Raw genomic sequence first — 25143 nt, 5'->3', positions numbered from 1 at the left:
GTGCGGGCGCGCACGTACAGTGCGATTGAAACTTGGTGGCCCATGTGAAGAAGTTGATTTTCAGCCTGGGTGAGTCTATTCTGAAGAAGTACTGTTGATATTTGGCTCTGTTGACTAATGAGTTTGCCGACCACTGACCTAGACTAAAGGTTCTAAGAGAATAGTAATCAGATCATCTACAGTTTTGTATGTGTAGATTTCACTTATTAGTCGTAGATTTAGTAAATGCAATGAAGGTAGAGTAGGGGAACTGGCATAGGCCACACCTTCCTGAGTCAGAGAAATGCTGCATGCAACACGCAATTCTGCAAATACCCAGGCATGAAGAGTGTGATGGAAATGCAGAGAGAGAAGTACAGTGTTAGGGTATTTGCCAGGGAAATGGACACAGACTTGAGGGTGGGGTTTGGAAAGGCTTTCTGGGGAAGCCAAATTTAGCTGGATTTGAAGGATGAGATGAGGTGCTGAGGGGGAGGGATCCAGGTGGGAAGAACCATGGTGCACAGGAGGAAGTGAAAGATGGTGGCGGATGCTGACACCCAGAGTGAGAGGAGCAGCGTTAACAGAGGAAGCTGGAGGGGTGGGCATGGCCGTGCACACCACCTTAGTGACCTTAGGATTCATTCTGTGAGCGAGGGGAGCCATTGGATGCTTTCAACTGAAGGAGGGACAAGTGGCACTTGCCTTTTAGGAAGGTCCTGTTGGCTGATGAGAGAAAGGGGTTAGATGCAGCGGTTCTCAACCTGTGGGTCCCGACCCTTTCACAGGGGTCGCCTAAGACCATCGGAAAACATATAATTACATATTGTTTTTGTGATTAATCACTATGCTTTAATTATGTTCCATTTGTAACAATGAAATTGGGGGTCACCACAACATGAGGAACTGTATTAAAGGGTCGTGGCATTAGGAAGGTTGAGAGCCTGGCTGTTTCTGGCAGTGCTGATCAGTATGTGCCCTGATTGTTATACGGTGGGGCCTTGACTTACGAGTTTAATTCGTTCCGTGACGGAGCTCGTAACTCAAATTACTCGTATGTCAAATCAGCAGTGAACAAGTGAGACACGTGATGCTGGGCTGATGTTGTGGCGTTCACTGTGACGTTCGCTGCGCCAACTAGCGGTGGGGTATCTGAAGCTGGCTCATAACCCGAATTTTAGCTAGCAACTCAAAGCAAAAAATCGGCCGAGAGACAGCTCGTACCTCGAAAAACTTGTTAGTCGGGACATTTGTAAGTCAAGGCCCCACTGTACAGTGAATGTTTTCCATCAGGTTAACATTTCCATCAACACCTCTATGCCTCACTGTGCACCGAAGGGTCGAGGGTTCGATTCCCAGTCAAAGCACATGCCTACGTGGAGGGTTCGATCCTTAGTCAGGGGGCATACGGGAGGCAAATGATCAATGTTTGTATCTCTCTTTCACTCTCTACCTTCCTCACTCTAAAATAAAAAAAAGGGGGAGGGAAAGAAACACGAGTTTCCCAAGAGAGATAACCCACTGCTCATACATATGTTATAAAGCATATGTATGGACTCCATTTTTATAATCAAGTGAACTACAATTATACACCGCTACACCACTTACCAAGATGATAAAAATTAAAAAGAGTGGCAATACCTAGTGTTGCCAGGATGTTGCTTCCCTGCTGGTGAGAGTATAACTCTGTTCACCTCCATGGAAAACTGGCAGTGTCTCCTAAAAATGAACATGCCTTTACCCATCACCAGGCAATTGCATCAAAAGACATGTGCAATGAAATTCGTGGCAGCATTATTCCTAATAGCCCCAAACTAAAAAACAACCACACACTTTCACATGAATAACTAAACTTGTGGTAATGTCATACTTTGGAATATAGAGTAGTGAAAAGAAATGAACCACAGCTACACCAACAATCTAATGTAGAGCAAAAAGAAAACAGACGCTAGAGGATATATGCTGTGATTCTAATGATGTAAGGGTTCAATTCAACGAATGCAACTGGAAATCAGGATGGTGGTTACCCCTGGAGAGTAAGGAGGGGGTAGAGATGGGGAAAGGGCCTGGGCATCGGTATGCCTGGGCGTGTCCATTACCTTCTGTTTATGACCTGGTGGTGTTCCATGAGTGTGTTCTGTTTGTGGTAAATCACTGAGCTGTACACTTAAGATCTGTGCACTCTTCTGTATGTCTATTATATTTTAATAAAAAATAATGAAAAGCAAAGAACAGAAAACTTAAGATTTTGTCCCAAAGGAATAAAAAAAAAAAAAAAGAAAGATCAAGATACCAACACTGCCTCCTTCTCAGCTTTGAGTGTCTAGGATAATCGTGACTTAACCTTGGCCAGTCCTTCCTCTCTGATCTCTTCTGATGCCACGTCCTCCCCACAGCCCCCTTCCGGGACCACTGCTCACCACGCCCCTCACTGGGAGGCTGTGAGGAAGTCTCCTGTTGAAGGAAATGTTTTAACCTTGGTTTTGGAGACAGTCTTTATGACTGCGTCTCTTTATGCCTCCTGGACCGTGCCTTTTGGTAAGTTATCTGACTCGCTCAGTTTGCTCTCTCCCAGAGTTCCTGCGCATTTTTTTTCTTTTCCACTTTCATACAGCAGGCAGATGCTTCCTCTTTACTTGCACATTTTTTTTAATTGTCATTGTTGCAGGAAATATGCTTTAATTTGCAACTCAGAACATAATACAAATAACCTGATAAAAATGTTGTCACACTGACTTAACGTGGTGCCATTGGGCAAAGATCGTTCCCCCCTGAATGATGCATCCCACCACTCATAGCACCAGGTCCTCTGGGTTCACGTTTCAACAGGGAGTTGGGCCAAGGCTGGGCAAGTTACCTTAACCTTTCTCATTTCAATGTTCTCATTTACAACCAGGATAATAACAGTCCTCTCCTCTCAAGTTTGTTGTGATATTTAAATGAGGTAATAGATGCAGATTGCCTGACAGAGAAGAGCTGCTCAACAAGTGAGAGTTTTTCTTATAATCCCACCAAGGGCAAGGAGTACTGTGGTTTGCACCTGCAGACGTCGAGGATTAAACAAGAGCGGGCGGTGCTATTCAGAGGGGTTGGTTTGTAGAGAGCAAGTGGTGAGCACTGTGCCTGGTCCTATTGGAAAAGCGGTCATTTCGCCTAAACCTCGGTCAGCCCCGGGCAAGGTCAGCCTGACTTAGGGACAATCACAGATGACAGAGACCAGGCGACGCCGCCTTGGTTTCTTTCAGACCCAGGTGAGTACAGTGCTGACAAGGCTGGGGAAAGAGAGACGCGCTCCACATCGCAGAGCACCCTGTAAAATGCTGTAACAAATATATAAGAATCATATATAATTGGCACACGCTTTGTTTGAATGCAAACACTGCTGTTACAGTGGAGCTTAAAAACAGTTTGTTGGCCTTCTCTGCGCACAGGAGAAACATTTCTCTCGTTTACACGACTCCCTTGCTTCGCAAACCCTTATTTATCCTGTAATGCAAGTGTAATCTGCCCAACATGTCCAAATGCCCGCAGACTCTGCATCAGTGGAGGCTGAATTCACCAAGTTTCCGGCTGTCCCTCGTGAAGACGAGCTCAGAAAACGACCCAGTCCAGCAGGTGAGAGCGTGCGCGAGGAAAACCACTCCTCCCTCCCGTCCCCACCTCTTCCCGCTTCATGTGTTTCAGTTCTGCCTCCAGGAGACAGAGGGAAAAAGACTCACAAGTGTATTCTTCGGACGTTTGAATAGTTCTTTATTGAGAAGCCACAGTTGTTCACACTTTCATAACTGTAGGCTTTATATAAGGCAAAAGCAGGATGGATCCACTAGTTTACACAGAAAGAAAGCTCTGCAGCGGACCCCAGGGTCGTGCAGTTACAGGTCAAAATGCAATGTACATGACAGATATAAAAAACAGGTGGAACCAAACCATTGAAATCATGGTTACAGTCTACTGAGGGAAATACCCATATCTTATTATAAACACAGGTATAGTCTAGGGTTGTAATTTAAATACTCCGTTTTTTACATACATGGTTATTGAAACAGAAAAGCATAATGTAACATGTAATAGGATAAAGTTGGACAGAAGACAGTTGCTCTGAACTGTGCTTGATGTGGAGTCTCGGTGGGATAACCTTTGCCATGGCAATGAGGAGGATCAACCTACAGGTACGTAGCCATCCTGTTTTGGCTGACTATAAGGAGAAATGAAAGGGTGGTAACAAGGTCGCCAGGGGTTCATTTTTCAGCTTGAAGGGAACAGAGAGAACCAAACGTTGGTTGTTGGAGTGTTGCCTCTTGTTTCTCAGAAAACAAAGCGGAACTATGTGTCTTAGTTAAATATTTATTATATTCATTTAAATAACTGACATCCACATACGTGAAACAAAGAAGTGAAAGTATGGGGTGAACTGGCCCTCACATCCATTCACTGTCAACGCATACACGGTACGTTAATGAAGCATCATTTGATTTTGCTGGCACAGGGACACGCCTAGCAGTGGGACTACGTGTTCTCCATGAACAGGACTTAAAGAATGGTGCTCCAGATCGCTGTAAACATATAGTCATGGGTCAGGAGATGGGGGGGCTTGAAGGTCATTTGCTAATCTTGATACCACAGAGCTAAAATGGCAATTGTATTGGTAAACATCTCATGGGTGTGGTGGGGGGGACAGAAAATTCCCTAAGGGGGTAACTAACAGACTAAGGACATGCATTGGTTACAGGGTCCAGGCCCGGGCCTTCTAATCGTCCTCTTCGTCCTCCTCGTCGCTGTCCTTCATGCTGATGCCCTGCAGGCCGCCGCCCTCGCTCACTGACGCCGTGGCTTCCTCCACAGTGAGACGGTTCCGGATGGTTTCATACGTCTTGCTGTTCAAGGTCGAGTCCAGGACCCCTTGCAATCGGAAGTCCCTGTAGGTTTTCTAGGGAGGAAGAGATGCAGGGATCAGGGAGGGGAGGGACAGGACAGAGCAGGTGGGGTGTGAGAACACTGGCCGTCAGCCGCAGTCACACTTCACGAGTGGTCAAATGAAAAGCCACCACGCTCAGATTGCACTGGCACCGAAACAGGCTTGTTGAGTGACAGAACATGAGACACTGTGACAGGATACACTGTATTAGATGAGACAAAGCAAAGAACATAAGCTTGTGTTTATTCAGTTCCACAAAGGGAAATGTTCCAGAATTGTTTTGGTTCCTTTTTTTTTTGGGGGGGGGAAGGTCTGGTTCTTTCTCCTACGGTATTATAATAGGATATGAGAGACAGTGTAAAGGGCTATTAGCATATAAATTATGGATCGAGTGATTATGGTATTTTGCGATTCGTGTTGCAGTCTGGTCTTTAGTATTTTTGAGGCTCGTAACTGCATGGCCCTCTGTCTCGCTCACAAGACAGACATAGGCATGTGGTGTGGGAAGCCTATTAGGCGCAGCAAGGACTGCGGGAGACGGAGCGCTAGAGCCTCGCCCGCATGTTGCAGGCATGTGACTCATGTCTCATCTCCTTGGGAAAGAAGCACGTCTCTCCCGCTCACAACTTCAGGGTCTCAGGGAAGAAATCTGGCCCCCTTTCAAGATGACTGGTTTGGGATTACTGTACCACAGACTCTTTCTTTGTTCCTCCAGGCAGTTTCTCTCGGATTTCCTTAGGTAGCCCACGGACTGTTTTTCTAGAAATCCCTTAGCGTTAATTGAACATGACCAGAGGCATCTGGCTGTCGTCTCCTTCGTAGGGAATTGCACTGAGAGAGTCTCTCTCCAGCTACAGCTCTTCCCGTCACACTGCATCTCATTTAGCTGTGAGTCTGCTGTTTGCTTCCCTACTGACATGGGGAACTTGTTACGGGAGGAGAGAAGGACCGGGGACACACTGCAACGCCCTCTAAAGCAGGCATAGTGTCCCAGTCCCAGTGTCAACCCCTCCTGAAGGTCATGCGTTGTAATGACTGCACAGTTAACTATCGAATGCATCCAGCTCGCAAAGGCCAATCATATAAGATGATTGACAGGATGACTCCATATCTACTTGGCCAGCTTATACCTGCTGTCCTGGCCTGACTTTTCATAGCACCTGCTTTCCCCCTGAAAAGTGACCTGGTTCTGACACTAAGTTAGGAGGTCACCCTACGTGTGGATGGACATGCTAGCTCTCTAGGTAGCTGCCTGAACTGTCTTCACCTTGAGGGGCAAAGCCAGGAGGCTGGGTAAATGTAGGTACCAGGTACCAGGCACCAGGCAGTTAACCTGATTTGTTCTGTACTTTTCATTTATCCTGCGGATACTTAAGCATAACTTAATTGTTTTAAAAGGTGGAAAGCACTTGAGTGTTCTCCCTTTTATGCGTATTCCAGAGCAGTGTGTTCTCCAGCTGGGCAGGGACTGCATCTCATTACTTTTCAGTCCTCCATCTTGTACTATATAAGTTCAACTAATGTTTGTCCCATGTTGGATGGATGAGGAAATGCTGCTGAATAATGAATGGCTGGGTGGATACCTACAGAGGCGGGAAAGCAAGCCAGGTACCTTCTGACGTCTGCCTCGGAGAAGGAGACTCTGGGTAACGTACTTTGTAAAGAGGAGGTGAGTTCCGCCTCCCCTCCCCCCACCCCCCCATACTGAGGCTCTAGTTAAGGGCGGTCGGGCCCACTTTTGAAAAAAGTGAAGGGGTCCTTTGACAGTGATGTTTCTGTGTCCCCTCTCTATGGTTCATGTCTTTTTCCCCCAGAAGGCTAAGAATAAACCTCCTCTCTGACATATTTTTTTTTCTTAATAAAATAGTGCTAACTCCAACATTCCCAATATAGACCTGGAGATATTAGTAGTGGGAAGATATTTTAAAATATTAAAATTAATGTCTCCTTTTCATGTCTATTCAGTAGGGTCAAACAGAAATTCCCCCAAAGAGAATGTATACCCAGAAAATGGAATCCAGGTAGTCAAACAATATGGCTGAGTGAATTTGCTTTAAGGAACTGAAATAAAAAATGTGAAAATTCTGTTGGGGCACAGTTCGAGTGGACATATTCTTTAAGAGCGGCCGTGCACTGCTGTAACCTCCCCTGGGTGGACGCTGCCGGATCACGCACAGATGATAATAATTACACTCAACAGAACAGTAGCTGGTTTTGTCCGCACTGGGGAGAGGAGCACCTCAGTGAAATGGCGCTAATCCGAAGGAGACTAAGAAAAGGAGGTGGGGGGCGGGGGTGGGGTAGCAGGGGTGGAGGGACCTTTGGCAAACTGTTAAGAAATATAAATTCAGCTTCGTTTTTATTGCTAACATATTTTGAAAGAGACTTTGAACGAGACTTTTGCATACAACTGTTTTTAAACCTGCTACAGAGAAGCATCGAATGGAAACTGAAATGATCAAAAACGTATTTACCCCCTTCTGTGATCTTATTATTTCATGTAAACCACTGAGATTTCACGCTGAAATAATTATCATTAGTCCAAGGCACACACGCAAGAACAGGAGAAAAGCTACTTTCAGGGTATGTGATCTCACCTTTGTGAGCCTTTCCATTGGGTCGCACACAGGCATTGTCAGAGAAACTACTTCAATTAACGACAGAACAATATTGATTTGCATCCTGATAATGATCTCAGGACATATTTTAGAAATAGCTGGAGGTAAGTATTTCTATTAAATCAATTGTGGCAAAAACGTATTTAATTCAACCATAAATAAAATTGGTAACTGACGTGATTAGCATGGTGGAACCAAAAGTCAGCTTCTGAAAGTATAATGCAAAGGGTGCGAAGGCCCCTGTGGTATTTTTACATGGCAAATACATAAAGTACTTTTGCAGCCTTGAAAACATGTCAAATTCTTTTCTCTTAAATTTTCCTGTGCCGTCCGAGGAATAAATGAACCATGCATCCCACAATAACTTGAGAGGTTTTTCTTGCATGAGATACTGTTGTGGAAATCATCTTGTTTGAATGTAAACCCACATGCCTTGTGTTAAGGAAGTTCTGCAGTGTGCCAATGAAACGCATTTCAGTAAGCTATTTGCAAAGAAGAAGAATGCTTTTCTTTTACCTTTACCATCCTAATTAGTGTTTTCAACTGATAAATGTGAAGCTGTAAGTCCATCCGGTCCGTCAACCAGGTGCAGATCACACTCATGGAGCTGTTGTACCATTGCTGAAAAGAGAGACAAAAGTTCTCCAGCAATACGTCATGGGCGTTTATAGAGCAGAGAGGGGCAGGCACCCCACTCCGTTCCAAGGGGAAACAAAATGGTTAAAGAGGATTCGAGAGCATAGAGATCATGAACAATCATTGACACACAATCTCAAGAGACCAGACCAGACTAAAAGAGATGGGTCTGGACTCTGAATGTAAAACAGAATCCCTCCACGATAGACACCTCATGTACTGTATGATCAATTCATATAGATCACACTTTCTCTTCTGATTCTCCGTTTTGTTGGTCAGTTTTTCTCACTGGAGACTCAAGTCTCTGTTTATTTCCTAATGCTATTGTCTTGGTGCCCAGGAGATAGGGCTTCTCCACTGAGCTAACTGATGCCACTTACGACTTACCTTTTGAAACATCCAGCCTTCGTCTGCTAAGGACAACTCCAAGAATCATGGTTAAGAGCCTTATAAAAATCTAGGACCAAGTTTACTTTCATTTTCCTCGCTGAGGTGTTTGGATCAAGACAATGAAAGAGGGTTTCTCTTTAATGGCCAAATTATACTCTGGGCCTCTTCCGTGCCCTTACATGGGCTGTGCAATCTGTTTTAATCTTAACACCAAAAAATTATGGAAGGTGAGAGAAAAAAAACCATCTAGAAATGAGCTCATTTCAAGCTGTTGAAATCATACTTCCCCTGAAGGGGGTTAAATTTTGCTTCTTGTCTGTGAAAAATGCTTGAAGCTGTGTCACTTTAGACTGCCACCCCTGTGGAGCAGGAAGTCTCTGGTGCGGTTTAATTCGGCAGCACTGCTCATATATTCATAAATCTCACTCGGAGACATATGAACAGTGTTATGAAGTGTCAGTATGAAAAAAAATCTAATCTTTTAAACTTCACCAGGTTTCATTACGCATTGCCGCTTATACCAAACAATTTACAAATAAAATGAAAAGGTGTGGATGGACCTATGGAGTTATTTATTGGGCATCTATATGAACTGGGCACAGAAAAGATGTAAAAAAAAAAGAAAAGAAGAGTGGTTAGAGAATTGAGACGATGCACACGCTCATGCTAACCAACACACATACACACATATGCACACACACACACACACACACACATACACTGCACACCAGTGGGGATTTGAAAAGCATAAATAAAAACATGTTTCTGATGGTAACTCCACCCTTTCTCACCTAAAGATCATCCAAAATCAGTTTATGCCTAACACTCACAGTTTTTCCCAAGCCTTGTTTCTGACTTAATTTTCTTAAAGAAAATTAATTTGGGTTTTTACTTGCGAGGGAGAGCTGCCAAGTTTCACCTTGCAAGAAGCGGCGGCGTCTCAGCCATGGCGCTCAGCGGCCTCTCGCAGATCTTTTATGTCTGGGCTCCTTCCTCGGCAGAGCCAACTGCGCTCTCCTTGGAGCCCAGCCGCCATCAGAGACCACACGCCCCAGTCAAGGCAGCGCCGCAGCCTCGCCGCCAACTTCTGCTCTTTTAAAGATCAGGAGGCGACGCTGTCGGGGGAGGCACCTTCTGTCCCTCCCCAGGGAGCAGGCAGCGGGGGTGGGGGTTTCTGTCTTGAGATCTGCGCTCCCCTCCGTGGAGGGATGCTTGCCGGGTCAGGCTGCTTCAGGCATGGACAGGTTTTCCCCTCTAGGAGTGAGAACATGTTACGGAAACTTTTTTTCAGGGGGGTAGTGGTTATTGGGGTGTTTTTGGCACCTCCTGCCTTGGGATCTGGAGCCTGTGCTGTCACTGGATTTGGGCTTGTTGGGAAGAGGCCCGGGGACAGGGGTGTCACTGGGTCACTGGTGTGACCTTACTCTGGGCAGCTGGGGATGCTCTTGTGTTCACCCCAAACCTCATTTACTGGCTGTTTCTGACATGCAACCTGGGGACTTGGATAACCTATTTGGAGAGTTATGAGCAATCCCTCTATAGTCTATACCCTCCACCCCCAGCTCCTGGGGATGAAAGAGGACCTTCAAGGGGCCCGGATGACCTCCTGGCCAGGCCTGCCAGCCCAGAGCCTTACGATGGCTCATCTCAGGGACACAAAGAGGAATGTGGCGCCCTGGCTTCCAGGCAGAGGTGGCATTTTGCGTTGGCTGTGACAACAGGCAAAGCGGCGCTGGCTCCGCTCACTGCCAGCAAGCCTTGGGCGACATGCCTTTTCTCTCTGCTGAGAGACGTGCCACCTTCCAGGAAAAAATAACGACCCCCACCCCTGTTTTACAAGAGTGGCTCCCCCTCTTGTAAATGGCTTTGAGAGAGTAAAAAATAAACACACACAAAGGTAGAGCACCATCAGGACGCTCCCCACTGCGGAAAGGGTGGCGGGGCGGCCCCGCAGAGCGCAGCGGCTCCGTGGATCACACGCACAGATTCCCACCCCAGGAGAGCAAGCAAGCCCTGGAACATCCATTCCTCCTGGATCTCACATCCAGCAAGAGAAGTGTAAAAAGTGGATGATGCCCCATTGGCTACACATTTAAAGAGGCAAAAGGGAGAAGTCGCTCCTTCCAAACCTTCTGCTCAGGAGATGAAGTTGGCGGCACGTTTGGCGCAGCACGGTGCTAACTTGGTTTTCTGCAAAGGCGCTTAGAGGCATTTGGATGTTGGAGAAAGCCGGAGTCACTGCCTTCTAGAACTTTAAAATGGCAGAGGGGAAAGGGACCTTTCATATTACCCTTTGCAGAGGAGAAAACAAAGGCCCAGAGAGGTGAAGCAACTGGCCCAAGGTCACACAGTGAGCGAGTCCAATTCTCCAGGATGAAGCACGGACTGAAATAGTGGCTTATCTGATCACTCCTCCCTGAGAGGCTAGAACAATGGTGTGCTCTCCAGGAGAGCTAGTCCCATGCATCTCTTCCCCGCTTCACATCCAGGGTAGCACCTTGGTAGGCAGGAAATAGGCCATGGTGGGAATAGTTACACCATGGAAATAGGCTAACGGCGCAGGCCAGGGCATTCTCCCTCCCAGAAAGCCCGCTGTTAAACAGTGATCAGCCGGCTCCTGGCCTCTGGGTGGCTCCTCTGCTTCCTCATGCAATTTGCAGGGCTTACTCGCCAGGTTCGCTTTAGTTGAGACTGATGCTAATACAGCAGATTTGTTATGATTCTTCTGAAGAGGAAATTAATACAACATTTTTAGTTCTTCCCATTTTGTTTTCTCTGTGGTTCAGATAAGCCTTTTCCAGAGATATTCTAACACCTGGGCACTACAGTTTTGGCAAAATGTTCTCTAAATCCTTAGGAATAAAAATTGTGAGCTGATGACATGCACTGAGTATTTAAGTATAATTGCGGCTCCTTTGCTGCCTGCTTTTAACTTGGGTATATTCATTGGAAACTTCCTAAGTAAGGTTATTTTATCCTAAAAAAGTACTGGAGAAATAAAATCCCCGCACCCTCGACAGCTGTACAGTATGCCCTCTGGGGATATCCTGGAAGGGTTTGGTAGTTGGAACCAGAAAGGACGCCTGTCATAGCTGTGGCCTGCAGGACAACCGGGCCCTGGGGAAGTTGGGGACTGATCCAGGAGCAGCAACCACTTCTGAGGGCTCGAAGACAAGCTGGAGGCCGATCTAATATAGTGCCATTTACCTCTTCTTCCTCCCATCCTACAATGTGGGCAGTAAAAGCGCAGACCTCACCTGTCTCTTGCCTGAGTTTGTGATCTTGGACAAGTTACTTACATTCTCAGAGACTCAGTTTTCTGACCAATAAATGGGGATTAACCAGCCTTTCCTCCTTTTTGATGACTAAATGAAGTCACATGCATAAAACCCGCATCACAGTACTTGGCATGTGATAAAGGCCTCAGTAAATGCTGCCAACATTGCCACCACCACCATCACCATCGTCATCATCCTCCCCCCTCTCCCCTCACTCTCTTTCCTCCCAAGAAATACCAGGAAACAAGGGGGGAAGCAGAGCAGGCACTGGGGAAAGCTGTGCGGTGCAGGGGCACATGATTCCTAATGAGTATCTCTGGAATGGCAAGCATAAGTCTTAAAGGACACATGGAGCTCTTGGCAATGCAATTCTGATAGGCCATCCCCCGAACCGACTAAACCATTCTGGAGGCGTAAAGCACATTTCTAAGTATACTGATCTAGATTCAAACCCCGAGTGGGTAAGTTACAGCTTCATCTTGGCTTGCCCCCCGTTGGCTGGGTAAGCTCAAGCAAGCGACTTGACTCTCTGACTCACTTTCCTCTCAGTGTGAATACCGGTACCTACTTCATAGGGTTACTGCGAGCATTAAAGAGACCATTACTTTATGTACAGTGCCTCGCAGAGTGGCTGTCACATAGTAAGCACTCAACAAAACGCAGCCACCTATGCTAGTATTACTCTCAGAAATAGAATAGATATAAGTACTTTCAATACGAAACACAAAGGCGTTTTCTGGATTTATGTCTAGTAGAAGCTTAGGTCACTAACATGCAGATGTACCAGGTCACACACTCTGTCCTGCAAACACACATGCCGTGCAGAGCACCTGTACACATAACATGTCTCCTCTGCAGTGTCAGCCTGCACTCTAACCAGGGCTAGGGAGAAGCAAGGGAGACAGGGACTTGCAAGCACAGGATTGGATACTGTCTTTAATGAATATTTTGATAGTTTGTTCCTCATGGATTTTTGGCATTAATTCTGATTTTTTAAATGCTGTATTACAATATTATTTTTTTTGATTCCTGTATTTCTTGAAACTGAGAAGTTCCAAAATTTTGCAACTGAGAAGTGACTCATATGCCTCCCTGCTCCCCACCCTTGGGTTCACTGTTCCCCTGGAAACTTTATCTCTAAGAGAAGCTGCAGGGTTGAGAGATAAGTCAGATACTTCACACCTCACTGGACAATATAGAGTCGCAGAAAATGGACCTTCACTTGGACTTGGAAGGTCCCTAATCAGCAAGATGGAGCATCACTACAGTGACCATGGTCACCTCCCCTTAGATCCCCATCCGATGTTAATTTGATGTCCTAAAGAGACCTTACTGTTAATGACTCACTTGTTTTCAGAGCAAGTCATGTATCGCACGAGTGGCAATGGAAACAAGGAACCGAGGCTGAAAGGAGGTGGAACTATTCATTGTGCTTCCATACTCACTAATCATGAGGGTAACTTACCCCTTAACTTACACAACCTGTCAGACCAGCCCATTCTATAAGACATCAGACTCTACTGTTTTAAACAAAGTACTGTTTCACACAAGGTTACACACACACACACACACACACACACACACACACACACACTTAATAAAAATAGCTACCAAGTTGTTGAATACTGAGCCCTTACAACATGTAGACACTATGCATTCTACAAGCATTACATCCTATTTAATAAAGAGCTAATATGCTAATTAGACCAAACAGCAGAACGACCTTCCAGATGAAGCTGGGACTCCGAGGGGCTGCGAGGGGGCTGTGAGGGCCGGTTGAGGCTGCGAGGGCCAAGCCCCTTGCATGAATTTCATGCATCGGGCCTCTAGTAATTACATAAGAGGTTGACACTATTAACAGCTCTGTAAAAAAGGGGGGCATAGATAAATTAAATAACTAAGTAGCCTGTTATTAAGCTCAATATTTTAAAAAAACTAATGGCTTGTTTATATAGAAACAGCTCTAGTTCCCCGGGCAAAGTCATTCCGCTTGGAACTTCTCAAAGGAGAAGTGTGTGGGTAGGATAATGCTGTTGAACCTGTCTCAGAGCCAGAGCGTGGCTTGGTGTTGAACAGATTCTACTTTTTATGGGCTTAGAAAGTTGCTAAGCCCAGTGTGGGGAGTCAGGGGGGTTCCCATGGGAAACTACTCAATAGCTGTAGAGACCTGAGAGATGAGAGTCAATCACTATTGACAGTTAAGGGACATGATTAGAAGTTGGGTGGGGGTTAGGGGTGCCATTTGGTAATAAGAATCAACATATTTTTTCTTCTCCCCTGTAGCCCTGCCTGACTTACTTCCTTTTAGGTTGGTAACTCAGCAATTGCTACTGGAAAAAAGTGAGAAATTCTCACTGTGGGCAGTTTGAGTTTTCAAGGATTTAATTTTCCTAACAAAGTTTTACAGATAAAAAGTTCTAACACTGATCAAAATTTTGATTCTGAAAACTTATACATCATAAGCTTTAAAATTGTCAGTGAATAGGGAGTGTGCAATATAGTAGAGCCTTGGGGAAATTCAGTTTCCTGTGAAATTAAAGAAGATGTTATCAGGGTGCCCTATGAGAGGGACAATATGGACAGTCTCATGAAAATAGTGTGGTGCAAAACTCAGCTCTTTCTGTGCTGCTTTCTTCTTTAAAGAAAAATTTTGTTGAGTGTGACATGCATGCAGTAGTGTATCACTTTCAGGAAAAAACACCCACATATGCACACACTTCCAACAAGACATGTTTTCCCAGGCCTATAACTGAGGGCAATATTTTGCCCAATATCGTAAACATGAGCTCTTTTAGAAACTGGATGGTATTTGGCCTAAGGAGCAATAATTGTATCATACACAAACACACACCTTTTTTGATCAAAAACTTGTGACTCAGTCCAATATATCTTAAGCATGAATTGGGTGGAAATTCACAAGGATGTGAGTTCTATTGTTAGTTCACTTGTAAATATGTATTTCCTTTGAAACTGGCATGTTCCAGCCATTATACTGCAGGCAGGCAAAGCACTAAATGAATGCCTGGATAGCTCCTGGCCAAACTCTAAAGAGTTGAGTCTTTATTGTCATTGATAGTCTCACTTCACAGAGTAAAGTGGTCCAGCAGCTAGCAAGAGATGGAGCCTGGACTCAAGAGCTGAGAGGCAGTGCATCCTAGTGGCTAAGAGAATGGCCTTGAACCAGGCTTCTCCTGTGTTTGATTCTTCACAAACCTGTTAACCTCTCTGTGCCTCAGTTTTCTCCTCTGTTAAGTGGGGATGGTAGTAAAAACTCCATAGGGTTGTGGGATTCAATGAGTTAACCCTTTTCGGTCCAATGTTGAGGCTGACTCAACAGACCAGGCGCTAGGAGCAGGTCCAACGTCGAGGCTGAGGTCGACACTGCAAACCGGTTCAACATTCAATCCCGTCAATTAATTTGGACCAGACTGTTTGAATTCCAAAAATAAAATTGGACCACAAAGGGTTAATATTTGCGGAGTGTTTACAACAGTGCCAGGCATGCACCAATTGTTCGCTGTGATGAGCGGAACCATGAGTAAGAAAACGCACCTCCCTGAGTACAAGCTCCTCAGGGCTGTGCAAAGCTTTCTGAGCAGGTTCTATTCTAAAAAGGTCTGAGCAAACACGTCATTTGTAACCTCTTGGTAACCAACCTGAATTTCCGGACTGAAGAAGCACTGTGAATGCTGGAGGGGTTTTATCTTTTCTTTGGAAAGTACCCTTTCTCCCACTCGGTATCTTGCCCAGAGTGTTTAATGGAGAAAGGGCATTTTCTTTGTTGGCAAGGAGTCAAAGAGGAAGATAATACTTTGTGCTACACCCATGTGACAAAGTTCTTCTCTCTGCTTTTTGTGACCAAAGTGGGTTATAATTAGTTAGGAAAAAACACCCACAGCCTATTTAAACGGATATATTGAAATACTGTAATGAAATCTTTTATGTTTGAAGCTTTCAATGCATATTTCTTCCTTACAATTTGGGCAATTTGAGAGCATGTGAAAGCATCATCCATGGCTTCTTTACGCTTCTACCGAAGTGCCCACAGCTTCATCAACCTGAGCCTCAATTCCACAGCCGTGTCTCTCGGGTGGAAGGATGGCCAGGCTGTGGCTGCATTCGTGTTCTAACTCGGACTCCCAGAGGCGGTGCCGGAGAAACCCTTGCAGGCTCCAGTCTTCCTTACCAAGCGGGCAAAGCCCTGAAGGACTGCATGCAGGTTTCAGGACTCGTGAGAGCTCCCTTGGGCCTTATCTCAAAGGGCATGTCATCTGAGTGCTTCTGCCTTATTGGAGTGTTGTCATAATCCAGGATCTGATTTACCAGAACAACTGCTCCCAGAAATGGGTATTTCCCAGTCACAGCGTCAGGACGCTCAGCTAAGAGCACAAAGACCCGGAAACCAGAGGCTACAGATTGTCGGAATGACCTGAAAGGCTGTCCCAGAGGTTCTTCGCAGTTGAGGGTGTTTTTTCAACATCTGTAATTCTTTGAGTGCCTGAAACCCCACCTATTTAAAGCCTTTGTACAACTGTCCCAGTGCCGTGGCTCTTTAAGGTGCTAAACTCTGGACTGCATCCCCTGAAAGTCTGATGCATCCAGCCTGATGGGGAAGGCTGGTTACCTTGTTGAAAACCACGGTCCCATTGGCTATGGTTTCTATAACCTGGTGCTGAGGGTATACAGTTATGCTTGTGCCTTTAGCTTCTTCTTCTAAGAAGAGATCGTGCAAACAAAAAATAACTTTTAAAATGTAATTTAAATTCTTTACTGCTCAAAATTTTTGCTTCTTCTCTAGGAATGTATATAGTATTTAGCTTTTGGGAGCAATATTATTTTAGCCTCCTTAAAAAGTGCCTACATATTACGTTACTAATCTTTCACTAAAATAAGTCAGTGATTTTTTAACCTTTTTCATCTCATGGCACACACGAACCAATTACTAAGTCTGTGGCACACCAAAAATCTATTATTTGCCAATCTGACAGAAAAAGATATAATTTTGATTCATTCACACTGGGAGGCTATTGTGTTGGCTGATGCCATTTTTAAAGGAAAAGAGAAGACGGTGTCCCTAACTAAATAATCTTGCAGCACACTGGTATAAAATCGCTGAAATAAGTAGTTACCTATTCAACACCAAATCTCAAGTCTCTAATCCTGAAATGTGGAGAAATACCAACCAACAAGTGTCTTGAGTATTGAGATTTCTTATGAATGATCAAAATGATGGCTCCATACTTGGACTCCTGACCTACGGTGCTGTGGTCTTCCAACCCAAGTCCAGTGCTGTCACTATCAGTTAGTTGCCTGTGGAGACGTATAAGGCACGTTGAGCCTGAAGGACCTTTCTGAAAGCAAGTCAAGCAGGAGAGTTTACAATTCAAAGCTAAGCTCACGGGAGACTCTCTCTGGAAGACACGTTCTTTGTTTTTATAAGTGGTTTGATTAACTTGTTGGCAATATATTTTAAAATTGTTATCTATTAATTTCAGAGAGAGAGAGAGAGATAAAGAGAGAGGAATTTCAATTTGCTGTTCCACTTATTTATGATTCATTATTTGATCTGACTGGGGATCAAGCCTGCAACCTTGGAATTGGGACAATGCTCAAACCAACTGAGCTACCTGGCTAGAGCTACTTGTTGGCAATCTTAGTAAGCTATCCAAAACCAGACTAGAAATGAGTTTTATTTTCTTTTACTTTTTTTTTTTTTTTGCCTCTGCATCAATCAGATTGTATGAAACCCAACTAGTCATACATTTTCTTGCATCCTGCCCAACGCCATGTTTCAATATGGCAGGTGGTTACCTGCAAGGAGATGCGATGGTCTCTGGAAGGTTTTCTTCTCTAATACTTTCCAGTAGGTATTGCTGGACATGGTATGCCACCTCTCAATGAAAAAGCCAAGTCAAATCAACTCAGATGTTTACCCAAAGACAGGAAGGCACTAATATCCCCCTCAAGCAGAAGCTGAGTCAACTCAAACAGAGATCCCACTCTGCCACCATTCCCACAACCTAAGTAAGTGCTCTATAAAAAGATGGAGATCAAGCTTTAGAGAACAGATGCAAAATAAAAAAAATTGAAAGCAGGATCTCCAAGAGATATCTGCACACCCATTTTCATAGCAGCATTGTTGATAACAGCCAAAAGGTAGAAGCAACCTAGGTGTCCCCTGACAGATGAATGGATAAGCAAAAGGGGATATATACACACCATGGAATATTATTCAGCCTTAAAAAGTAAGAAAACCCTTCCATATGCTACAACATGGGGGAACCTTGAGGGTAGTGTACAAATAACTGAAATAAGCCAGTGAACAAAAGGCCAATGCTGTCTGATTCCCACTTCCACGCGGTATCTGGAAAGTCAAGTTCATAGAGAGAAATGGGAAGGCGGTAGCCTGGGGCTGGGAAGAGGAAAATGGGAGCTATTGTTTAATGGGGACAGAGTTCAGTGTTGCAAGATGAAAAGAGTTCTGGAAACTGGTTGCACAACAGTGTGAATGTGCTTAACACGACTGGAAGTGTACACTTTGAAATGGTCAACATGGTACATTTTATGTTTATTTTGCTATAATTAGAGCAAAAAGCTGGGAACTGAAAAGTCACTTCCCACCCTGGAAAGGAAACCGTCCTTAAGAAAGCTCGGTTATTGAGCAATAACTGGAAACACAGCCGTGTCTCACAACATGCCCCACATTCTTTGTAAGATGAACATGGGCATCTTATTTAATACCAGGACTGAGACAATTTCTCAAGGCCAAATTTTGAGACTGAAGAACAAAGAACAAATCTGGTACATTTGCTCAGTCATTTATTTGCTTTATTTAAAACATGCCATGGGGCCAACTTCTAAATCTGTGAAACAGAATTAAATGAAGCCCCGAGATGAAGACTGAGATCCTCATAGAGAAATGGGTCCAAACAACAAAAAAGGGCACATTTTTACACTGTCATGTCACCTCGTGTCTTCACGGAGACTCCCCTTACCAGCCCCCACCCCTGACTTGCCAAGCACAGATTTGTTCCAGCAGCGCTCAGCCCTGACACCCTGTCCCTCAGCCCCAAAGGGCAGCAGCTCCCCACCCAGGAATCACTCCCACCACCACCGACTTACTAAGGTTTGGAATGTGTGCTCAGGGAGCCCTTATTCTTGGAAACAATTAAGTAGAATTAGGCTAATAATGCAAGGCTGGCAAAGCTTTTGCCCTTTGCTGAGGAATAACTCCTACATGGAACAGTTATACTAATAAAAATCATGTATTTCTCGAACGCCTCGAAATGATCTTTGCACCAAGCTCAGCAATTAGCACCGTCCCACTGAGGAGCATTCATTCCCCAGGCTGGGGGGCTTAATCTCCGTGCTCGCTCTACCATGTCCTCCTTCAGTGGAAATACAGTCCGAGGCTTCGGGCAGGGAAGAGAATTTCTGCAAGTGGGCATGTCACACGGGGCTCAATTCCCTGGTCATTTAGAGGGTGCAAGGGACTCGGGAAGGGCTGGGTGCTCCCCGCCAAGCCCCAGTGGAGGCCCAGGCCAAGGTTTCCTTGCCCCTGTTCTTGACCTTGAGGGAGAATGGGAAGAAGGCCTTTCTTCAGGTGGCCTTGTCTATGAGGGGTTTTCCCCACCACCCAAGCCCGCTCTCCTCCTCACGGGAGCTATTCATGGCCTTCTTCTGGGCCAGAAGCAATAGATGCGCCACCTCCAAGTCTGGGCAGAAAGTGACCGCTGAGCAAAAGGGGGACACAGACCCTCCTGCGGGACGCTTTGTCTCCTTGACAACACCCCAGCTGGTGGCCCAAGGAACAGACTTAATTTCTTTTTGCTCTTGCCCACCCTCCCTGCCCCATACCTCTTTCCCCCTTTCTCTCTAGACACAAACGTATCACATCCGACATAAAGTCGCCGAAATAGCAATCTTGTCTCTGAATATATAAATTGCAAAAAATTGATATGAATAAATCTGCAAGTAGCACACTGATTGTGGCACATTTTATCAAAAAACGGCGTTTGGGTGCCTGATGGCTGGGGAGGGGGTGGTGTCATTACACGTACAGAAAAACAGCTGCAAACTCCCAGTGTGTCTACTTGGATCTGAACGGAGGCCTGACCTCCTGTTCCTTGCCATGAACCCTGAGTTCACACTCATATTTTACATGTTACAGGAAGCCCCAGCTCGCCCCAGGGATGCTGCAAACAGACACACAGAAGCCAGATGCAGCCCCCCTCCTGCTCCTTAATGCACCTGAAGAAGCTCGACATTCAAAAGCTGACATGCTCACAGCTTAAGGTCACTTCGGATTTTGTAAAGAGGAGGACAAAACCAGGAATGCTTCTAGGGCTGGGCTGCCAGCGGGGAGGCGGAGGGATTACAAGAAACCTGTGACTCTGCCTCTTTCTGCCTTTGCTGGTAGTTTTTTTGTGTGTGAACAAGTGCCATACAACAGATTGAGCCTCGTATAAAGGCCTGAGACTGTGCAAGGGCTCCCCGCTGGGCCTCAGCTGTGCTTGCAATTAGCAATAGGCACGGAGTGATTATTGTTGGGGTAGCGGATGGCAATGCGAAGTGACAAGTTTTATGGGGGAAGTTGGGAGTGGGGATGGTCTGCAAGTTTCTCTTTCTTTCTCTTTTCTTTCTTGTTCTGCAAAAACCCTTCCTTGGGAGGCTGCAACCGCCCGTTTCAGTGAAAGCTGCTCGCCCCCCTCATCATTGAAAGGAATATTTTTCTCGGTGCTTTAGAATGCGGTTTTCTAGGTCAGAGCTTCCTTGCTGCCCTATTTAATGTCAGAAATACCCATTTGCCTCAAATTAGCAGAGATCTCGGAGTTGAGGGCAGGAGATTAAGCACACAAAATTACTCAGCAGGTGACGGTGGGGTGGATTTGGGGGTTGAGAAGTCTTTAAAACTGACTACAAGACATTATATACTTCTGACAAAGGAACGTAGTAATCCTACCTGCTTGCTTTAACCACTGTTGTTTGCCTATTATTAGGTGCTTTAATGCTCATGAGAGCAAAACTATTGCTGCTACTACTCAATTACCATAGTAACTCACACCAGTGACCTCTTAGTGCAGGGCTTCCAGCCCAGCTGAACCAATCCAGAGAGTTTGTGTCTTTTTACTTCTTTAAATAGTGACATAAACTTGGACTGGAAAGCTCCAGAGAGAGGCTACCCCCCTCTTTGTCCAGGGTAAGAACATGTTTTGAAATTTTGAGTAAGGGCCTTTCACCGTTTGAATCCAAGGTGGTTCTGAAGTTTGTGGATTCGAGGGGGGTTGGGGAACGCCTTCAACAACATTATGAAGACACAGAACAATGCCCACTAAAAAGCAAAGAGCCTGTGCATCAAAGGCAGCGGCCTCCCAGCTGCGGGAAAGCCCTGCGCCAGCCTGAGTCTCCAGCTCCTGGCCCCAAAGTTTGGGAGGAGGAAAATTGGAGAACATCACAAGCTCGAACATTTGTGATGGGGAACGTTTACTATTTTATAACATCAGTTGGGCTAAAGGCAGACAGGACAAAACCACCCAGAGGGATTTGGTTGCAAGTTTTTAAGAGGAAATAACATTAACAGTAGAGTAGATTTCCCCAGCTTTGCATTTTCACTGGCCCATAAATGTGTATGTGAATACATACAGGCATTCTGTACACTGTGTCTGAATACGACTGGCAATCAGACTCATAAGGTTACAGTAACATATTAAATGCTCTGAGAAGTCCTGCAGTAAAAAAAGAACATCTCCATTTGACTTTGGTTTGTATTTTCCAAATGTATTTGACTAAAAAACAACAACACTTTTCCTGAGCCACCTATTAATATCTCTTAGGGTACTTATGTTCCATTGAATTCACTTTGGAAAAAAAGTTCTATAGTGACATTAATAATAATACTTATCAATAATAATGAGATAAAACAGTGGTTCTCAACCTTCCTAATGCCGCGACCCTTTAATACAGTTCCTCATGTTGTGGTGACCCCCCAACCATAAAATTATTTTCGTTGCTACTTCATAACTGTAATTTTGCTACTGTTATGAATCATAATGTAAATATCTGATATGCGGGATGTATTTTCATTGTTACAAATTGAACATAATTAAAGCATAGTGATTAATCACAAAAACAATATGTAATTATATATGTTTTCCGATGGTTTTAGGCGACCTCTGTGAAAGGGTCGTTCGTCCCCCAAAAGGGGTCACGACCCACAGGTTGAGAATCGCTGAGATAAAATAAAAATTAGCAATAAAAAAATGAGTAAATATGTAGTGAGCATTTATGTGTCAAGCACTATTCTAAGCAGTTTATATCGAACTCTAATTTACCTAACAACCTCAAGATGTACTTACTTTTTAAATCCCATTTACATTTCTATAGCATATACTATTTATATGAATTTGTTCTCTCTGAAAAAGAGAGAAAGGGAAACATAGGAAGCCATATCTAATAATTGGTTTTTAATTTGCATTATATGTTTCCTGCTTCCGACTCTCCAGAGATCCTGACGCAACTGGGGCTCCTTTAATAACAACTTCTTCCTATAACTCCGTGCCCTACTTAATACCGAGTTAAATGAGTGAGGCATGACTTTCTGCAAAACTCTTCCACCTTTGAAGTGAAGGTGCCCGAAGAGCAAAATATGCCTTTCCCTTCTCTCTCTCTTCATTAGTCTCCCAAGCCCTCCTGTCCTGAAAGAAAGAATCCAATTTCGGTATCAAAATTAGATCTGTGCTGGCCTGTACACAATCTGACTTCTGAGACTGCTGGGCGTCTAAGTAATTGAATAAAAATGTAACCAGTGGTCAAGCCCCGAATGAACAATGGAACACGGCCCACCGCTAGCTGTTCTAATGCCCCCTGGCTGGTCAGCAGGACCCATCACAGCAAATCAGGACGGAGTGGAGCGTGTGACTGCTGCTAAATAGACAAGTTTTGTAGCAAATGTCACTTTCAGTGAGCGGACTAAGGGAACTGTGATACTTAAGAGAAAAGAAACAGCTCTCTTATGTACCTGGATTTCCTCAGTTCAGGCTCTTTCTCTCTTCAAGAGACATGAATAATGAGTGCAATGTGATTAAGCCCCAATCAGCTTCTGACCAGGCCTTGTCTGCCACCTGGGCCGCCCAGGGCAGGTGTGCAGTTTGCGAATTAACAAACTGACTCTGGTTAACAATACCTTTTTCTGGGGCCTATTTTTCTCTGGATATGTTGGGGATTTAGTCCTAGGCCTCCCTGTGCATTGAGAAAATGGACCCCCGTGCCTTTAGCCTCTGTCCTCTCAAAGGAACCTACTGTTTTGAGAAAATGTATAGTTACAATCCAAATTCACACTTGCAGGCCATCTCAATCACTTGACGCTCAATTATCTTGAAAACAAAATTCTAGTTTTGGTGGCACATCCTCCCACCTATTATCCATGAGAGGAGTGGGAATAATTGATCTGAAAACTATTCTCTGATGTGCATTCAGGGACTGCCGAGGTAACGAGAGGGATTCATTCTGTAAACTGAACTCAGATTATTCACGAACAGCATCTGCCCACCCCCTGATTGCTTCTTAGGTACAGGAACTGCCTTCGGAGTTAACTGCATTAATTCACAAGCAGATTGACGTAAGCAACTGAACAAGAAATTTGCATACCATATAGAAACGATTATAGAAATCAGACTCTAAAATAAGGATTGTAACTCATGAACAGAACAGAAAGACCAAGTGGAATGCCAGCGTTGTCTTCTTAAAACAAATGTGGTTGGTTAATCACATTAGGGCTAATTTCATAATTTGCACATATTAAACTTCCTATAGTTATGACTCATGAGAGTTTTGTGAGTCGAAGTTGAAGTTCTTATGCAGGAAAATTCACCTTGACTTTCAGGGAGCTGTTCTCCTGGCTGGGGTAGTTGAATCGTGGCCCTCAATATAAAAACACACGTGATGTGTGCATTCACATGTTTCCCATGTTACCACATGGAAAACGCTCAGGTAAATAGATCAATGCTTTAGGTCAAACCACCCAGCTGGTCTCCCAGCAGATGATGAAAGGACATGACTGTACCATCCTGGAGGCACCGTCCAGAGCTCTCGAATTCCAAGGCAACAAAAACTAGCAACTATAACGAGGCCAGTTTAAAACATAAAAGTCCTCTAAGCCCCTTACCATGAGCTCTATGTCAACCTGCTCAGCCTGAGCTCTCAGAGGGCTGATTTCTGAAGAAGGGGTACCATCTTTTTAGGAACCAGAGATGGCACCGAGCGGTTTCCAAAAGGCAGTCAACAGAGAAGGCCTGGGCGCAGGCATGCTATCGGATGGTGGCCTGGAGCTGGAGGGAATGTTGGGTTTCAACAGAGGAGGAGGAGTGGCGAAGGCAGGAGAAAGATGGGAAGTGACCGCAGAGCATGATCACACAGGGCTGGCCAAGGCTTCTCAGACCCCCGAGGAGACCTTGGGGGTGCAGAGCCACCGCCCCAGTGAGGGAGGCCGGAAGCAGGTGTCGCTGCCCCGGGCTCAGGGCTCAGGAAAGAGACGCAGTGCTGCCTCGGAGCCGTGAACACGTGTTCCCCGCATGCAGCTGGGACCTGCCTCCCATGGCGCCCTTTCCTCTTGCTTTATTTTTAATCTCTGGAAACCATCTTCCCCTCTTACTACTTCTCACTGCGTGTGACTCTATTTTTTCTTCTCTTTCTGGGAGAAAAAAAATCAACAACCCACATTTGCCAGATCGCTCACCCCAACCCCCTCCTGGGGAACCTGCTACCCATCCCTGGAGAAGGCACGAACCCCCAAGCCTGTCTTTGCACAGGACATGCTTGACCTTGCTGGGTGCCCTCTGCATCTACAGCTGGTTTTGGACCCCCGGGCAGGGAGGAGAAGCCGGCTCAGACCGCCCCCCCTCCACCTCCCACCTCTCAGCCAGGTCTAGGGCCCGAGCACACAGAGTTACACCCCACATCAGCCATGAGTTAATGTGCGCCGGGCCGGCCGGGATCACCCTGCCCCGCCATGAATGCTCCGCGTCTGTCCACAAGCCTCCCGCCCCCATCTCCGCCACCCCCCCTTTTTTTTGAGGCGACAGAATAAGAAATTAAACACTTGTGGGTTCATTCGAAAGAGTGAATGAAATTGAATAAGCTCTCAGTACTTGAGGCGCACAGCAAGCGCCTGAATGGGGCAAACCTCCTAAGTTGAATGGAGAGTCTTTTGGGACCAATTTGTCTCTTTTCACTCTTTATTCTTCCCTTTTTGCTGACAGATGTACAAAGGCGGAACTGCGCCGTGCAGCTTATCCGCATGCACCCGCAGCAGCTGTCACTTTTGTCGAGC

The 25143-nt window shown here is 45.3% G+C and overlaps 1 protein-coding gene across 17 annotated transcripts in view; it reads right to left on the bottom strand.

Moving 5' to 3' along the window:
- Positions 1-3716: 3716 nt before the first annotated feature.
- Positions 3717-25143, bottom strand: part of CADPS (calcium dependent secretion activator) — a 457537-nt gene continuing 436110 nt past the window's right edge. For 11 of the 17 annotated variants that reach the window (XM_036331698.1, XM_036331680.1, XM_036331681.1 and 8 more), the window contains 2 exons: positions 8029-8133; positions 3717-4906 (listed from right to left, as the gene is read on the bottom strand). In XM_036331698.1, the coding sequence (XP_036187591.1) occupies positions 4727-4906; positions 8029-8133 (285 nt within the window). In that variant the 3' untranslated portion in view covers positions 3717-4726. The remainder of the gene's footprint in view (positions 4907-8028; positions 8134-25143) is intronic. The other 6 variants (XM_036331685.1, XM_036331684.1, XM_036331694.1 and 3 more) reach the window with 1 other exon arrangement.

Source organism: Myotis myotis, unplaced genomic scaffold (assembly GCF_014108235.1).
Source record: "Myotis myotis isolate mMyoMyo1 unplaced genomic scaffold, mMyoMyo1.p scaffold_m19_p_13, whole genome shotgun sequence".
NCBI classification, from domain to species: Eukaryota; Metazoa; Chordata; class Mammalia; order Chiroptera; family Vespertilionidae; genus Myotis; species Myotis myotis.
The sequence above is the reverse complement of the archived record's forward strand: the minus strand, read 5'-3'. Positions and strand labels throughout refer to the sequence as shown.